The following is a 14221-nucleotide window of genomic DNA, read 5'->3' as shown; positions in this document are numbered from 1 at the left end:
TTCCATCATCATCCCTCCCTGGCCTCTCCTTGTGCCATAATAACTCTGGTGCGACACCTCCGCCTCAGTGGTTCACACCATTCACGTCTGCCTTCTCTGCCTTTGTGTTCTTCTCCACGTCACCTGTAAAAACCACACACACACATTGAGCCAGGGATTGAGGTCTTAAAAGAGGCTCTTAAATGTGGCTCTTAAAATCTAAACACACCTTAAAATTATACAAGTGGTTACCTTTTACCATACACAGAAATAAATCAGCTTTGGATCACAGATAGAGACAAATCACTGGCCTTCTGCCAGTTCAACCATTGAACTTGAAAATGAAGGCAGGCATCTTCTCACAAAGATAAATAGCTACAGTATACTTTCTAATTTACAATAATTTTTCTAAGGAATTTTACTAATGTATTGATTTGTATCTATTTCCAATAAATTATTCCAAACTAGCTACATCTGTGGGTGCTTCCAGACTGTAAACACATATATTTTGGTGTTGTCCTCCAAAATAAATGTCCTGTTCTCTGTCTGTACCCTAGCTCTGGTTACGTCCTAACTCATACTCCAATATGTCTCTGCACTCACATTAGACATCAATTTTGCCCCGTCAAGTCTTTCTAGACTCCTAGAGTGAGTGTCCTAGAGTTTGGTGGGGTACCTGTCGACTGGGCACTGTAAATCCGCCAGCAGTACAGGAGCAAGAGATATGAGCTAAAGCCCAGGATGCTGAAGATGACTCCACACACCATGAAGCTGTAACTCCCCTGACTGTGCATCACCTGCAGAGGGAAGAGGACAGAAATCAGCACCAATGGTAAGTAAGGCGATGACTACATGTACTGTCTGACTATGGCAAAGGCTTTATACACTGAGTACAGAAGTGCTCAGTAGTTACTTACAGATCCCACAAGCAGCTGGAGAAACATCTCACCCATGCTGGCACTGGTAACTAGCAAAGTGGTGGCACAACCTTTACAGGAGAACAACACAAATAAGAGACCTTTCTCAATTGCTCCTCTATGATAATATTACAGTAAACCAAAGTAGGCTAAATAAACCTCATAAATGCCGAGAGACCCTGTCTTGATTGATCAGTTTAAAAGAAAATTGTGGCAGTGTCCTATTGTGATACCCTGTGGAATTAACTGACTTGGTAGGCAAACATGCAGCTACTACTAGGACTAATACAATACAAGTCCAGCTGCCATCTCTAACTGTGTTCTTAAAAACACAATGGTCATTTCTGCGATGGTGACATACTCGGAGGCTATACCTCTGTAGTTGAGAATGTCAACACTTTCCGAGGCTATACCTCTGTTGAGAATGTCAACACTTTCCGAAGCTATACCTCTGTAGTTGAGCATGTCAACACTTTCCAAGGCTATACCTCTGTAGTTGAGCATGTCAACACTTTCCGAGGCTATACCTCTAGAGTTGAGCATGTCAACACTTTCCAAGGCTATACCTCTGTAGTTGAGCATGTCAACACTTTCCAGGGCTATACCTCTGTAGTTGAGCATGTCAACACTTTCCAAGGCTATACCTCTGTAGTTGAGCATGTCAACACTTTCCAAGGCTATACCTCTGTAGTTGAGCATGTCAACACTTTCCAAGGCTATACCTCTGTAGTTGAGCATGTCAACACTTTCCAAGGCTATACCTCTGTAGTTGAGCATGTCCTCAGTGAAAGCCAGCATGCTGGGATAGACACTGCTGATGAAAAGGCCTAGTACCAGGGTGCCTATAAACAGGAACGCAGGGCTGGTGTACAGCATTAGAAGCATCAATAAGGTGCACATGATTCCTATCTGCAGGGAAGACATGATGGAGAGAGGGAGCAAGAGAGAGCAGAAAGATGGAAAGAAAGAGAGAGAGAGTGAGAGAATGTGCAGAGGAAAACAAGAGAGGAGGAAAAAGATGTTGTCATAACAATAGAAGCCCATGCATCTTTCAGGCATCTCAGAGAGGGATAGGCACCTCTGGAATGTGAGAGGATAGGGTGTTCTATGATGTCACTGATGTGTCTGAAGTGACACTCCACAACAAAAAATGGTGTGTCAGTGCTGGGCGATGCTGCTGGACCTGAGGAGCCGTGCCCGCCACGGTGATGTGCTACAACGTGCCAGCTGCCAACCGAGCATGACACCGTGGCACAATGGTGCCCGTTAAGACTCAGACACACCTATATCAAACATACCATATAACGCAACAGGATGGGGATGTTTGTTTTTAATTATTTACATGCGGACACAGAGTTAATATGCAAGTGGGTTTTTTCCGCATTCATATTATCTACTTTTGTTTGTAGAAGTTGGGTGTTTTTTACTGTGCATTGTGCAGTCAGTTTGTGTACACTGAGGACCTACCTGGTTGACGGTGAGTTGGCGACTGGCCGGAAAGCGGTATGACAGGGGTATGGCTGCCAGTCGGCCAGCTGTGATGGCTGCCCAAAAGACACTGGTCAGATAACCAGCCGTTTTATGAGGCAGAGACATGGGTTCAGCCACAGCATACGAGTACACAAACCCCTCATAGGCACCCTAATGGAAACATAATCAATATTGATTCATTTCTTAATTAGCATTAATACAAATGCATTACATAGAAATGCAACAATGTTAAATGTCTTAATGTCTTCAACACACTTAAAACATATTGAAGGTGCATGAAGCTTTGTTTGATGAAGCTTAGTCAGTCTCAGTTAAAGGTTGTATCAGCGATTTCAGGCCCAAAAAAGGCCTTAACATAATTGATCACATTCATCTAATCTTTCCTAACGAAGGCTCTGTAGGCAGCCTAGGGTCCGAGATCTGTACACAAAAACAACTGCTACCAACAAGGGTTGGCAACCCACTCAAAGGCAAAATAAAGTGTTTCAGCCAATAACCGACGAGATGCACGTTTAGGAGAGATTAAATTGCACGGGAGGGAGGGGGAGGGAGTAGAGAGCTAGTTTTCTGTTTTGTTTGAACATCAACCGAAGTGACGTATCCCCGCTATTGCTGATACAACCTTTAAACAACCTTATAGTAAGTTGCCCTCTTGCTGTGTACACTGAAAACATATAACAGGATATCTGTATAAAGTATAAGAAAAAGGTGTACGGTTTCCATCCAACTTTGAATGTGACCTTATGTGGAAATGTTTGCGATATGCATTATATCCTCTAAGTTGAATGAGAAATATATTTGCTAGAGGGGGGAGGACTAACGCTAACTATAGATTAGAATACAGTGAAATGTGATTAAAAATATTAGGAACAGGTTTAATCACATTAGATAAATTGAAGGTTTTGAACTCTAAGCTGTTCTCAACTACCCCCTTGATTTTCACATTTTTTATTCACATAAGCCAGCGAATGAGCACACCGATTCGCATTTACTTTATCCCCACTGTCATGAATGATCTTAAAATGCAAATGATTTGGATGTAAAATCAGCAAATGACTGCAAGGTTTAAAATAGATTACCAAATTGTACTGGACCCTGCACTGTTGATCAAATGCCTGTGATGTACAATTGAGTGAGGTAACCCACATGGGTGAATGTCTGTAACACAGGGTTATTGCTATTCAACTATTATGCCGTTTTCTGCAAATAGCTTTTAAGGTGTTATCTGTAAAATGTGATCAACAGTAAGAAGCCAATACTCATAAAAGTTTCAGCAGTTTGTGACACAAAAACAATCTAATATTGAAGCTTCTATTAGTACCGGTGATATGCTTGCAGTCTCTTACCACAATGCCATCTGAAAAGAACAGCACCATCCCTGCCAGGACATGGATGCCGACAAACCCCAGCGGCTGTCCAGTTAGGTCTCCATAACGACAGCAGCTAAACAGGCTGGAGTTATCTGCATTAGAAATTCTATGATTACATTACTGAACTTGTTTGCAGGCATTTTGTCTCAAATACACAAGGATACCATTCATCAGATTTATTCACTCACTCAACACACACACACACACACACACACACACACACACACATTTGTATGAATGTAAAAGTAGATTACAACCAAAGCCAAACTCCCAAAAGCAGACAATGGTTCAGAAGAAGTCCGATTGTATGGTTAAAGCTTATCACAATTTCTGACTTTTCCCAGCCCTATTTTACAGTGACCCGGTCATGCTAATCCTTATGTTTCAGCGCAGCGAGATAACAGAACTGTGGGCTGAGCCATTACCTATGCTGCTCTGGGATGGGGTGGTTGTTAAGGCGGAAGAGCCCTGGGCCCTCATGGCCAACTCGTCTCTCTCCAGCAGACGAGTTCTAGCCCCGGAACCGCAGGCTATCAGTCTCTCTCTGTACATGAGCACAAACACAGCTATCGGAACAGGCAGCTGGAAGGGAGAGGCAAATGGAGGGAGTGTGAGTGATCAGCCTTGTAACGGTAGAACTAGGCTAAAGATAAGTGTGTGTTCTTTGAAATCCAAAACATTTATGTTTGTGGTTTTCAACTTTGTTCTAGCACACATTTTTGATGGTCATTTTATGAACAGAAAAAAAACATATTTTTGTTTCCAAGATAAAGCATGATAAAGCACAAACTGCACAGATGATAGGCTGATAAGTGATATGACACCATAGTGGAATGTGTTGTGGTTACTTTAGTGTTAGTTGAAAAGAAGAAGGAATGTCCACACAATGGAGTAGCTCCAAATATTGGACTGAAAAAACAGTTTGACCCAACAGATCAAAGAAGACCCTGTTGGATCAAAACATTGTCGTTTTTTTTTTTTTAGTCCAATTGAATATTGGGAGTTACCCCAGTGTGTGCAGATATTCATTATTTTTTTCATCTTATCGTGTACTTTTTTTCCTGCACCTGGCCTCAACATAGGTTGTGCACACACAACTAACTCTTCTTTAGTGTTACACATAAGAGGTGGTTCTCACAATACATAGCTGCTTATCCAAGCAATATAAAACAAGACAAAGAAACAGTATAGTTTACTGGGAATAAGACTTGCATAGCCTTGTTTGACTATGCAAACCTCAACAGAATCATCATCCTTATCATTAGCAATACTACACAGCTGCTTCATGGCTTCAAGCCAACAGAGAATTGCTGAATTGTTATTCAAATGATGCTACTGCCAAGCCAGTAGTGCAAAGACTGATCATATGACACTGGATCAAATAACATCCACTACTGAATCTGACCAATTGCTCTCTGAACCCAAGCCTTGTCCTTATCTTATTGAGGAAAACAAAATGCATGGGTCTCACATTGATCAGTGCCATTATCCAGAAAGCATAGGAGACATTGGTGACCACCTCCCCCTCGGTGTGAAATGGGAACTGGGACATGTGAGTATGGATGCCGTTCAGCGCGTTCCTCATGTGGCGCATTGTGTTGTTGGTGTTGATGTTGATTGTGCCATTGAACAGCATACAGGGTGTCTCAGACAAGAACGGGTCAGCAATCAGAGGACTCAGCAATGCCCCCAGTCCAACAAAGAAGTGGAGTATCTGCAAGAAGATCCAAGGACAGATCACAATTGCTCTATTGACTGGGTCTTTATCAAGCTGGCTGTATGTTATGATACAAAATTATAATTCATCCTTTGACAAAACAAATACTAAGACTGCCCTAGGGTATGTTATCAGCAACTGCATTGGCAGCCCTTTCTAGTTGGATGAACCACTCTTGAAACAAACTCTTGAAGAGAAAGGTATCTGTTATGTTCTATACTGAGACTCATTAAAGAGGAGTGGATTCCCATGTTGGCTAAGTCATTTCTAAGCAAAACAACATCACATCACTGAAACAGTCTCCTTGCAGAACTTAAAAGTCATTCACTTTTTCTTTTTTTATCAGCAAGCTTTGAAAAATCTCATAATTACTAAACCCAAGGGTTTTAACACTTTAAAGCTAGTCTCTAATCATGGGAAACTAGCCACAGAAAGGACAGGGGGAGGCGAGAGGAGGACCTGCTGACCTGAAGGAATATGGTGGAGTCTTTCTGGTAAAGCTTAACCAGCTGAAAGTTGGCTATGGTGTCGATGATACCCATGGCCATTCCGGCCACTGCCATGGCGACAGCCAGTGCCAGCACCCTGTGACAGAGGGGAATCATGGCGAAGACCACCGAGATGACCAGGGTGCACACAGCCAGTGCTGACAACGAGCTTCTCAGTCTGCAATCCAAGAATAAAGGAGCATAAAGAGGGGTCCACTCTCCCAAAGACAAAATGGGTGTACAACTAAACAAGCCACTATCACTCAAATAGCAATGCAGAATATCAATGCTGAATACTGGATCTCAAGAGAGATAGCAGATAAGCTTTGACATTGTGCAGAGTACAGGTCAAGACAATGACAAATAATTAAAGTTGAATCTACAGTCTAATCACATCGCATTCCATATCAGAGAGTTTGTGGAGTACTGTCAGTCATGGGCAGTATTTCAATTATATGTATTTAAAATACGTATTTAATTACTTTAGCGTATTTTGTAATTTGTATTTTGCAGGATTGGAAAAACTCAAATGTAGTTTGTAACAAAATACTTTGAGGGATTGTATTTGAGTATTTCAACTACTTAAATACTTCTCAAATAAGCCAAAATGTCATCACTCAATTAAATACTACCCGCTATAACCATGACAATAGGCAATGCTTATCATAAAGCCAAAGGCCAGAATCTTGGTGAATCTGGTTTTAAGAATTGGCTGGGTGCCTGGAGAGGCAATTCCCTATATTCAACTGTAAAGTTGACCTAAACATTTCATTACCTTTTTGGAAGAAAAGCATGAAATGTTTACCCATTTTCCATTTTTCTTACTGTGGTATGCCACATTGTGACCAACTTAAAAGTGTTAGATCCAACTTTCTTCTATTACGATCCCCTCTGAACATGTGTAAAGTTGAAAAAAATGAAAAGAAAAGTCAATTGTGGGAGCCAAAATGGTCTTTATCACCCTTCTGTAAGGACAACATGGGGTGTAAACCGAATTTTGTTTGTTTATGTCAATTTGTGTCACCCTGTAGACAACTTAAAGCCCCTTAGAACCCTTTAGAACATGTCAGGAAGTTGAAAGAAATTAAAAAAGTAACTAGGAGCTTGAATTGTCAGGTGTGTTATGTGCTACAAGACTAAAATTTGAAAACGATAAGATACTGAGGGAGAATATTAGGACCACGGCCTTTGACCCCATGACCTTGGGTATCTACTGTAATAGCTGATGTTCATTCTTACTACAGGACAGTATTAAAACTTGGATTTGACATGAGGATTTATGTAAGGAGTAACATCCGCTGAGGTGTCCTGATATGCAGGAAAAAAAGAGGAGACGGAGACAAAGACCTCCCGGAGTGGAATTATCTCCCAAGTTAATTAATTCCGTATATTGGGACACCTTATAGGTTGTTATTCTGTTTATCCCCCATGTTGCCAGTAGGCATGCATTTATAAAACAACAAGGGACATGTAGTTCAGTTTAAAAAGAGGCCGACCTGTTCAATTTTTTGTACTTCTTTAATTGGTAATGGAAAATGATGGTGGGTAGTTTGCTTTGTTACAGTTGATTCCACTGTTGTGAAGCCTGCTTGTCAGTTCAATCATTGTTTACATTGATATGGGATGGTGATTACATTTTTTACCAGATCTACTTCATAGGTGCCCCAATGTACAGAATTTATAGCCCCTTGCCAGCCAATCAAAAATAGTATTTCTTGTTTTCAAAAATATTCCTTGTTAGTATACCATGATTATTGTGTGGGTATTTTTGTATTTCCAAATTACAAATTACTTGTATTTTAATTAAATACATTTTTCACATCAGTATTTTGTATTTTATTTTGTTACATTTCATGAGCCAGTATTTGTAATTTGTAACAAAATAGTTTTTGATGTATTTGTGGCCACCTCTGAGTACTGTGAATACCATTTCAGTGACTCCCTGTGTGACATTACATGGAATGTATGCATCAGCATACACAAGTAAGATTGGAAACCATGCATCATAGATATGAAACAACCAGATATTTCTAGTCTGACAGATTTTCCTTAGAAAATGTATCATGAAATATCAGGTTAGCCCCAAAACAACCTGCTCTACTCTTGTGAATGTCCTTGTTGAGAACTCTAGTATGAACTACCTCATTCTTTATCAGAGGGGTTGTTGATTTGAGTCCTAAATAAGCAGGTAGAGCAAACAGAAAACGACACGTTTGGAAAAGAAATTTGAAATATCAGTATGTCTACAGATAGCAATAGGTTGGAAAAGGACACAGTGTAAGAGAGATACAGTTTACTTTTACAGTCATGGCCACAAAATATTTAACTGTTGACATTCATCAATAAAAGATGGACAAAATCACACAAGCCTAGAAAAGGATATAAGCATAGGCCTTTTTCAATATTAAGACAGGTAAGATCAATGGTATATTTGGAGTAACCATAACAGAGAAAATTAGAGGAATGTATCTTGTTAAGGAAGGTTTTCTACCATTACCTAATAGCTCTGGGCTTTGCAAAGGGTCCGAGCAATTTGGATGACACAGAATTGAACTGAATTTGTTGTAGTAGTACAATATCTTTGAGATTAAAAGTGGATAAATTATTCTGGTATTCCAGATAAAACTAATTAGACTCCAAATAGGTGATGCTAAATCTGTGAGATATGAATGCCCCTCTCAGGGGGGAAAACATCTTCATGTCTGAGAAGGCTCCAGGCAGACAGGCAGTCTCTGATTGGAGAGCTTGTGTCTATTAATGAGCACATGACCTCCTGATAAGTGAACCAACACATTTGGATTTTAACTGTAAACACGAGTGCTAAATAAATAAAAAGAACTTAAATAGGACAAAAATTAGCACGAAGACACTATATTTTTTATGCAAGAGCGCAAGAACCGTGAAGAGATGAAGTAGGCCTATACGTGTTTTTCAAGTCCCGACATGATATCTAGACCTCAGAAACCTCACTGACGATTCAGCTGAATCAGGGGAGTAGTTAATTTAGGGTAGACTTCCAATGTCACCTGAAACTTAAGTAGCCTATCTGCCGCAAACTGACAGTCAGCTAAAGCCAATTACCATCATGGCGCTTGCGCATCCATCTCTCCTTGAAAAGTATGAGATTATGATGCTCGTATTGTCACATTCGCTGACACACATCTGTAGCCTACTCACGATTTATTGAAGAAGCCACCGATTGAGCTGCCAACAAAGAGGAATAACTGCTGAGCAAAGAAGACCCAGGTAATCTCCTGTAGGCTTGAATGCGTTTGACAGCGCAGGTCCAGGATGGTCGGACCTAGAAATGCCACGCATAACCCAAAACTGAAGAACGCACTCCAGTAAGTTAGAGTGTATTGCCAGTTGCTTTTGAACAGACTCCATACCCGTGAGTCCATAAACGGCATTGTTGTAAAACTTTGTTTTAAAATTCAAACGCGTTTCCGGTCATTCGATTTTCATGGTTTTGGCGGTGAGGCTGGGTAATACGCGTTTACATCGACTCAGTTAGGCTTGCCTCGAGATGGAAATCTTAAGTTTCCATAGGCTACACAAGAAATGTGCTACTATTGGCAGTTTAGGTGATGGGTAGATGGGCCCTCCCATTCCCTTTCCCTAGTGACGTTTATTTTGTATTTGTATCAACTAGAATATTTCATTAACGTAATGTCCACACCCTTAGATGCAACAAGCAGACAGGTCCCTAAAACCAATCCAATAGACCAAGTGGCCCAACATTGAGCATTACTAAATATAATTAATATAAGGCTATACAAATATTGCTGTTAGGGATACATTTGGAGTTACTACTAATATATACAATGCCGCTTGAAATGTTGTGAAATGTATAGCCTATGATTATTTTTTATAATAATTCAGTCCTCTTCTACATCATATCTATTTTGGGACATTTTGTCCACTCCTTACAGAACCAGAAACAGAACCAGATTGACTCTGACTTGTAAGTGCAGTGTGGAACTGTTTTGTTGTTGCTGTTTTTGTGTGTGTGTGTGTGTGTGTGTGTGTTTGTTTTGTTTTGTTTTCCAACAGCAATTCCTATTTATGATATTTTATTGAAGTCCTACTGTTAAGTCAATTCAACTGTGCAACTGATGGCATGATGTAACATTCATGATTTTTTAAAGTATACTACTACCACCACCACCACCACCACCACTACTACTACTACTACTACTACTATTATTATTATTATTATCATTATTATTATTATTATAGTACACAGCACAAAATGCCGAGACACAAGTTGTGTAACCTTGCATACTAAAAAGAAATAACAGGAAATGTAATAGACTGTCTTTTATTTAATTATTTGTTATTCAATCACTTTGGGCTTTTCAGCAGTCACAATACATTCATCTTCAGTATCGTCATGTAGACAAACCACACAAAATATTAAACATCACATTTCTATACAAAAAGTCTAAGCATAGGCCAATTATATATATTTAATATATATATATATATATATATTAGACATCATCTAGTGTCATTTAATACAGTCTTCTCTTTTGTCTGGCAAAAAGTTCACTGAGAATAAAGATAACATCTGTTAAAATACATATATATTACTTTTCTTTTTCTGAGAAAGTATTTAAAATATCTTCATTTACCACAGCAAAACACATACAGAAGTATCTCTGTGCCGGTGACGCTAAAACATAGTTGAAGTATAGAATATATATAAATAAATTTAAGAAAACCTCTCTCAGTCTCTCTCTCGCTCTCTCTGACAATTATGCTTTTGCCCCCTACAGGGAATTTGCAGTCAGCACATGTATCACTCAGTCTCACTTAAATTCTTGAATATACTGTGAGATGATTTCTGTTTGGGTCAGTTACTAAACATTATGGCGTACTTAGGAACTCTGGGACTACAGCTAGAAGGAGGATATGACTGAGGAATTGGCCCACATGCTTGTCCCATAGTCCCTGCAATGTGCAAGTAAAGTCAGGAAGCTACTGAAATCCTCACCTTGGGCATGTGCAGGTGCCCTTGTCAGGGATTGGTCACTGACATTGTGTGGTTCGGAAAAATAAACTCTAAACTAAATATTTGGAGTGCAGTGTGAAAGATATAACAAATCTCCACCTTTAAATGATATTAGAAGTTTGGAAATACTGCTTCGTTGGCATAGGCAAATAATACTTTCACAAACAGAAGTTGACAAAATATACCCCACATTATGAGTTCATATGAAAATATGGAAATAGAACCATGCTTCTTTAAATCCTTGCATCCAAATACTGGTGATATCCACCAAGAGGCTGAGCACAAATATACAGAAAAGTCATTCATGTTTACTGAACTATCCATCCAAAATCTAACACTTATGACTTCCTCAGTGTCATCATCAGGGTACAGGAAAGAGGAAAGAAGATTGTGAGTGTAGCCAGAGTCCTAAGCAAAGGAATGACCTCGTATACCATTAGGTGGAAAACCAGGTTTGAAGGATCCAAGGCAAAAGAATAGCAAAAACAAAACATTTGTCATCATAAGTGTGCCACCTCATCTGTGATTTTCCAACCTACTATCCTGAGGTGTTGTAGAAAATCTTTTTTCTTTTTTTTCATTTTCCGGTACCTCTTTTTTACCCCTTATCTTTTCTATGAGAATAGAGTGCTGTAAGAGCATTCATTTCCTTCCCAGTGCCTTCTTCATGTATCTGCTGAAGTCCAACAGGATCTCCATTTCTTCAAGGTGCTTTTCCTCCAAGGCATTAGAATATGCTTTGTCTGCGATTCTTGCCTCGTCCTGAGGGTAAACAAAATCAAACATACACATAGACTGTTAAAATGAGCTGTAGCCATTTGATGACACCAGTGTCCAAGATGAAACCCCTAATTGATCGTGCTGGTGTCTGACCTGTAACTTTACACTCTGAGTTTTAGCATTATAATGGCTTTTGTATGGTCTATAATGTTTTTGGAATTCTCAACTGAAGGGAGTTCCATCTGAAAAGGAATCTTTTGTTACGTTCAGTACCCAGGAAAGAATTGATCAGTGATATTTGTGTTTGTAACTGTCAGATAGCAAAGCTCTCTTTAAACATAACATGCACCTGTTTGTGGAAACACTGAGCTCCTGTGGCCTGGATCCCTCTGCAGCTGCACCTCTTTGAGGGAGAATATGGAGGATGCTGGAGAGAGAGGGAAGGAGACACACACACACACACACGCACGCACACACACACACACACACGTAATGTCAGATAAGTAGTGTTTTCCCTGAAGGCACATTTCTCAGTCTATGTTTCTAAAAGTAAATTAGAAGTATAAGTATAAGTAAAAGAAAATAAAAAACTAAACAAATAAAAATCAAGACATAAACGATTTCTTTGTGCTTAACCGTCTGTTTGGACAGAATGAGGGATTGAGCTGGAGCACTCACTGTCTGGTAGGGTGAGGATGTCCTCCCCCAGGGACTTGAAGTACGGATGTGTTAGGGAGATTTCAGCTGAGATGCGGTTCCGTGACTCATACTGGAGGAAGAGGGCATAAGAACTCAGTCGACACACATCCCCACAGATACAATTAATCAGAGAATGTGCAGGTGTGTGCCCTGTGATTTAGTGGCATATAGCGGTATAGCACATTGACGCCTTCAAACTTCAAAATGTCACCTTTTTCATTTAAAGGCTGGCAGACCCCATGCATTTCATTGGAGTCACATACAATATGGTAACTGGCACTACTGTACACATTTCAGTTGGACTGTGTTTGCTGTGCTCACACTGTATGTTCGACTGCTTACACTGCAAGACAAAAGAGAAACATTTCTGACCTGCCAGAAGGTGATGTCCTCTAATCGGACATTGCGAGCCTACTCAAACTACACAACCGATTAGACAGAAATTTGGCCCAATTCAGGACTAAAACTGTGTCAAAATCGCAGTGTCTGCCCGGCTTTATAAAACAGACTATACATCATTAGATTTTTACACACACACATGCACGTACACACACACACACACACACACACACACACACACACACACATACCTTCTGTCAGCTTTTCCACTCATGTCTACCACACATGGTGATGGGAGCCATGGCTCCATTATATTAAAGAGTGCTGGTAGGAAATCTAGTTGTGTCTAGAGCTGAAAGAACTCAGCCAGCGGCTAACGTATTGGAGACTGAATCCTTCAGTAAGCCTTACTTCTAGAAACCAGCTGTGTTGCCTTTCTTGTGGCTTCTTTAGGATTCTATGTGCCATTTTCTTCAAGACTATGTACTTCCTGATTTTATCTAACGAATTAGATAAGAATTGTATCTAAGGAATCTAAGCAGTGCCATATAACTGCCATAGGCCGCCAAATGATTGGAACAAGGAGATAGAAATCCTCTTTGAATCTACCGAAGTTACAATTGGTAATTGTAAAAGTAATATATTGTGTATATTATTGACACTGTATCAAAGTATTTCATATTAGCTAGAATAAGTAATAGATATGGGTAAGTAAGTAATTGCATGGTTCTCTGTAAACTCACCAAAAGTAACGCCGTGAGTAGGTCAATTCCTTCTGTGTCCAATCTGAAAATCGAGTAGAGGGACAGCAACAGCACCGTGAGGAATAGGTTATCAAAAACTGTTTGCTGTGTGTTTCCAAGCTACTGAAGCTGAGACGCAGTGCATGCTGTGTTTGTGTGGTCTACCTGGGGACGTGATTGATTAGTGGCTGAGGCCGGTACTGAGGGAAGAGGTAGGACCGGAACTCCTCAGTGGATGAGATACCCGCCCAGGTATCCTCTGTTGGCGTTCCTGAAAGTGATGAAGCCAGAGTGAGTGCACTAGTAAACCCTAATCGGTAGGACACAATGAATAAACCCACTTCTTTTATCATCTCATACCAGCTGTGAGTCGAGAGATCCTATCTCATAGATTATAATTAATAGAGCTATGCAAATGCAGTCACTGATGGGAGTGATACCTTGACACTCACTGTGTGGTCACTCACCCAAGAGTCTGAAAACCAGGTGCAGCTCCTCCTTCACTGTGGAACCAGGGAACATGGGCCGACCAGTGGCCATCTCAAACATGATGCAGCCAACCCCCCTAAGCAGAGGACCAACAGTCAAAACCAGCTGTTTGTAATTTTTGCAAGTGCACTTGCACCTTTCTTTGATGCCATTGCATGACAGATATTAGAAACCTATTCAATACTCTAATTGAACAACTTTATTGCAAGAAACAAAGCGAGTAGGCTGCCAATTAAAGGGCTTTTGATAGGAGCC

At 40.2% G+C, this 14221-nt stretch overlaps 2 protein-coding genes across 2 annotated transcripts in view; both read right to left on the bottom strand.

The window, feature by feature from the left end:
- Nucleotides 1–64: 64 nt before the first annotated feature.
- Nucleotides 65–9372, bottom strand: slc60a1a (solute carrier family 60 member 1a). The gene is made up of 10 exons (XM_076268554.1): nt 9140–9372; nt 5942–6140; nt 5229–5471; nt 4177–4339; nt 3734–3849; nt 2360–2537; nt 1658–1801; nt 897–967; nt 656–776; nt 65–123 (listed from the first exon to the last, which is right to left on the bottom strand). Exons 1-10 carry the CDS (start codon nt 9370–9372, stop codon nt 65–67), a joined length of 1527 nt encoding a protein of 508 aa, XP_076124669.1.
- Nucleotides 9373–10267: 895 nt separating this feature from the next.
- cdk18 (cyclin dependent kinase 18) overlaps nt 10268–14221 on the bottom strand; it is a 39686-nt gene continuing 35732 nt past the window's right edge. Inside the window, exons 11-16 of the mRNA XM_076267944.1 lie at nt 13945–14042; nt 13643–13748; nt 13478–13520; nt 12375–12465; nt 12046–12123; nt 10268–11738 (exon numbers count right to left, since the gene is read on the bottom strand). Of these exons, the coding sequence (XP_076124059.1) occupies nt 11704–11738; nt 12046–12123; nt 12375–12465; nt 13478–13520; nt 13643–13748; nt 13945–14042 (451 nt within the window). The 3' untranslated portion in view covers nt 10268–11703. The remainder of the gene's footprint in view (nt 11739–12045; nt 12124–12374; nt 12466–13477; nt 13521–13642; nt 13749–13944; nt 14043–14221) is intronic.

Source organism: Alosa pseudoharengus, unplaced genomic scaffold (assembly GCF_046254945.1).
Source record: "Alosa pseudoharengus isolate Yale_2024_CS ecotype anadromous, Long Island Sound unplaced genomic scaffold, YU_APseudo_1.1 YU_APseudo_1.1_scf_5, whole genome shotgun sequence".
NCBI classification, from domain to species: domain Eukaryota; kingdom Metazoa; phylum Chordata; class Actinopteri; order Clupeiformes; family Clupeidae; genus Alosa; species Alosa pseudoharengus.
This window is presented reverse-complemented; position numbering and strand designations above follow the sequence as displayed.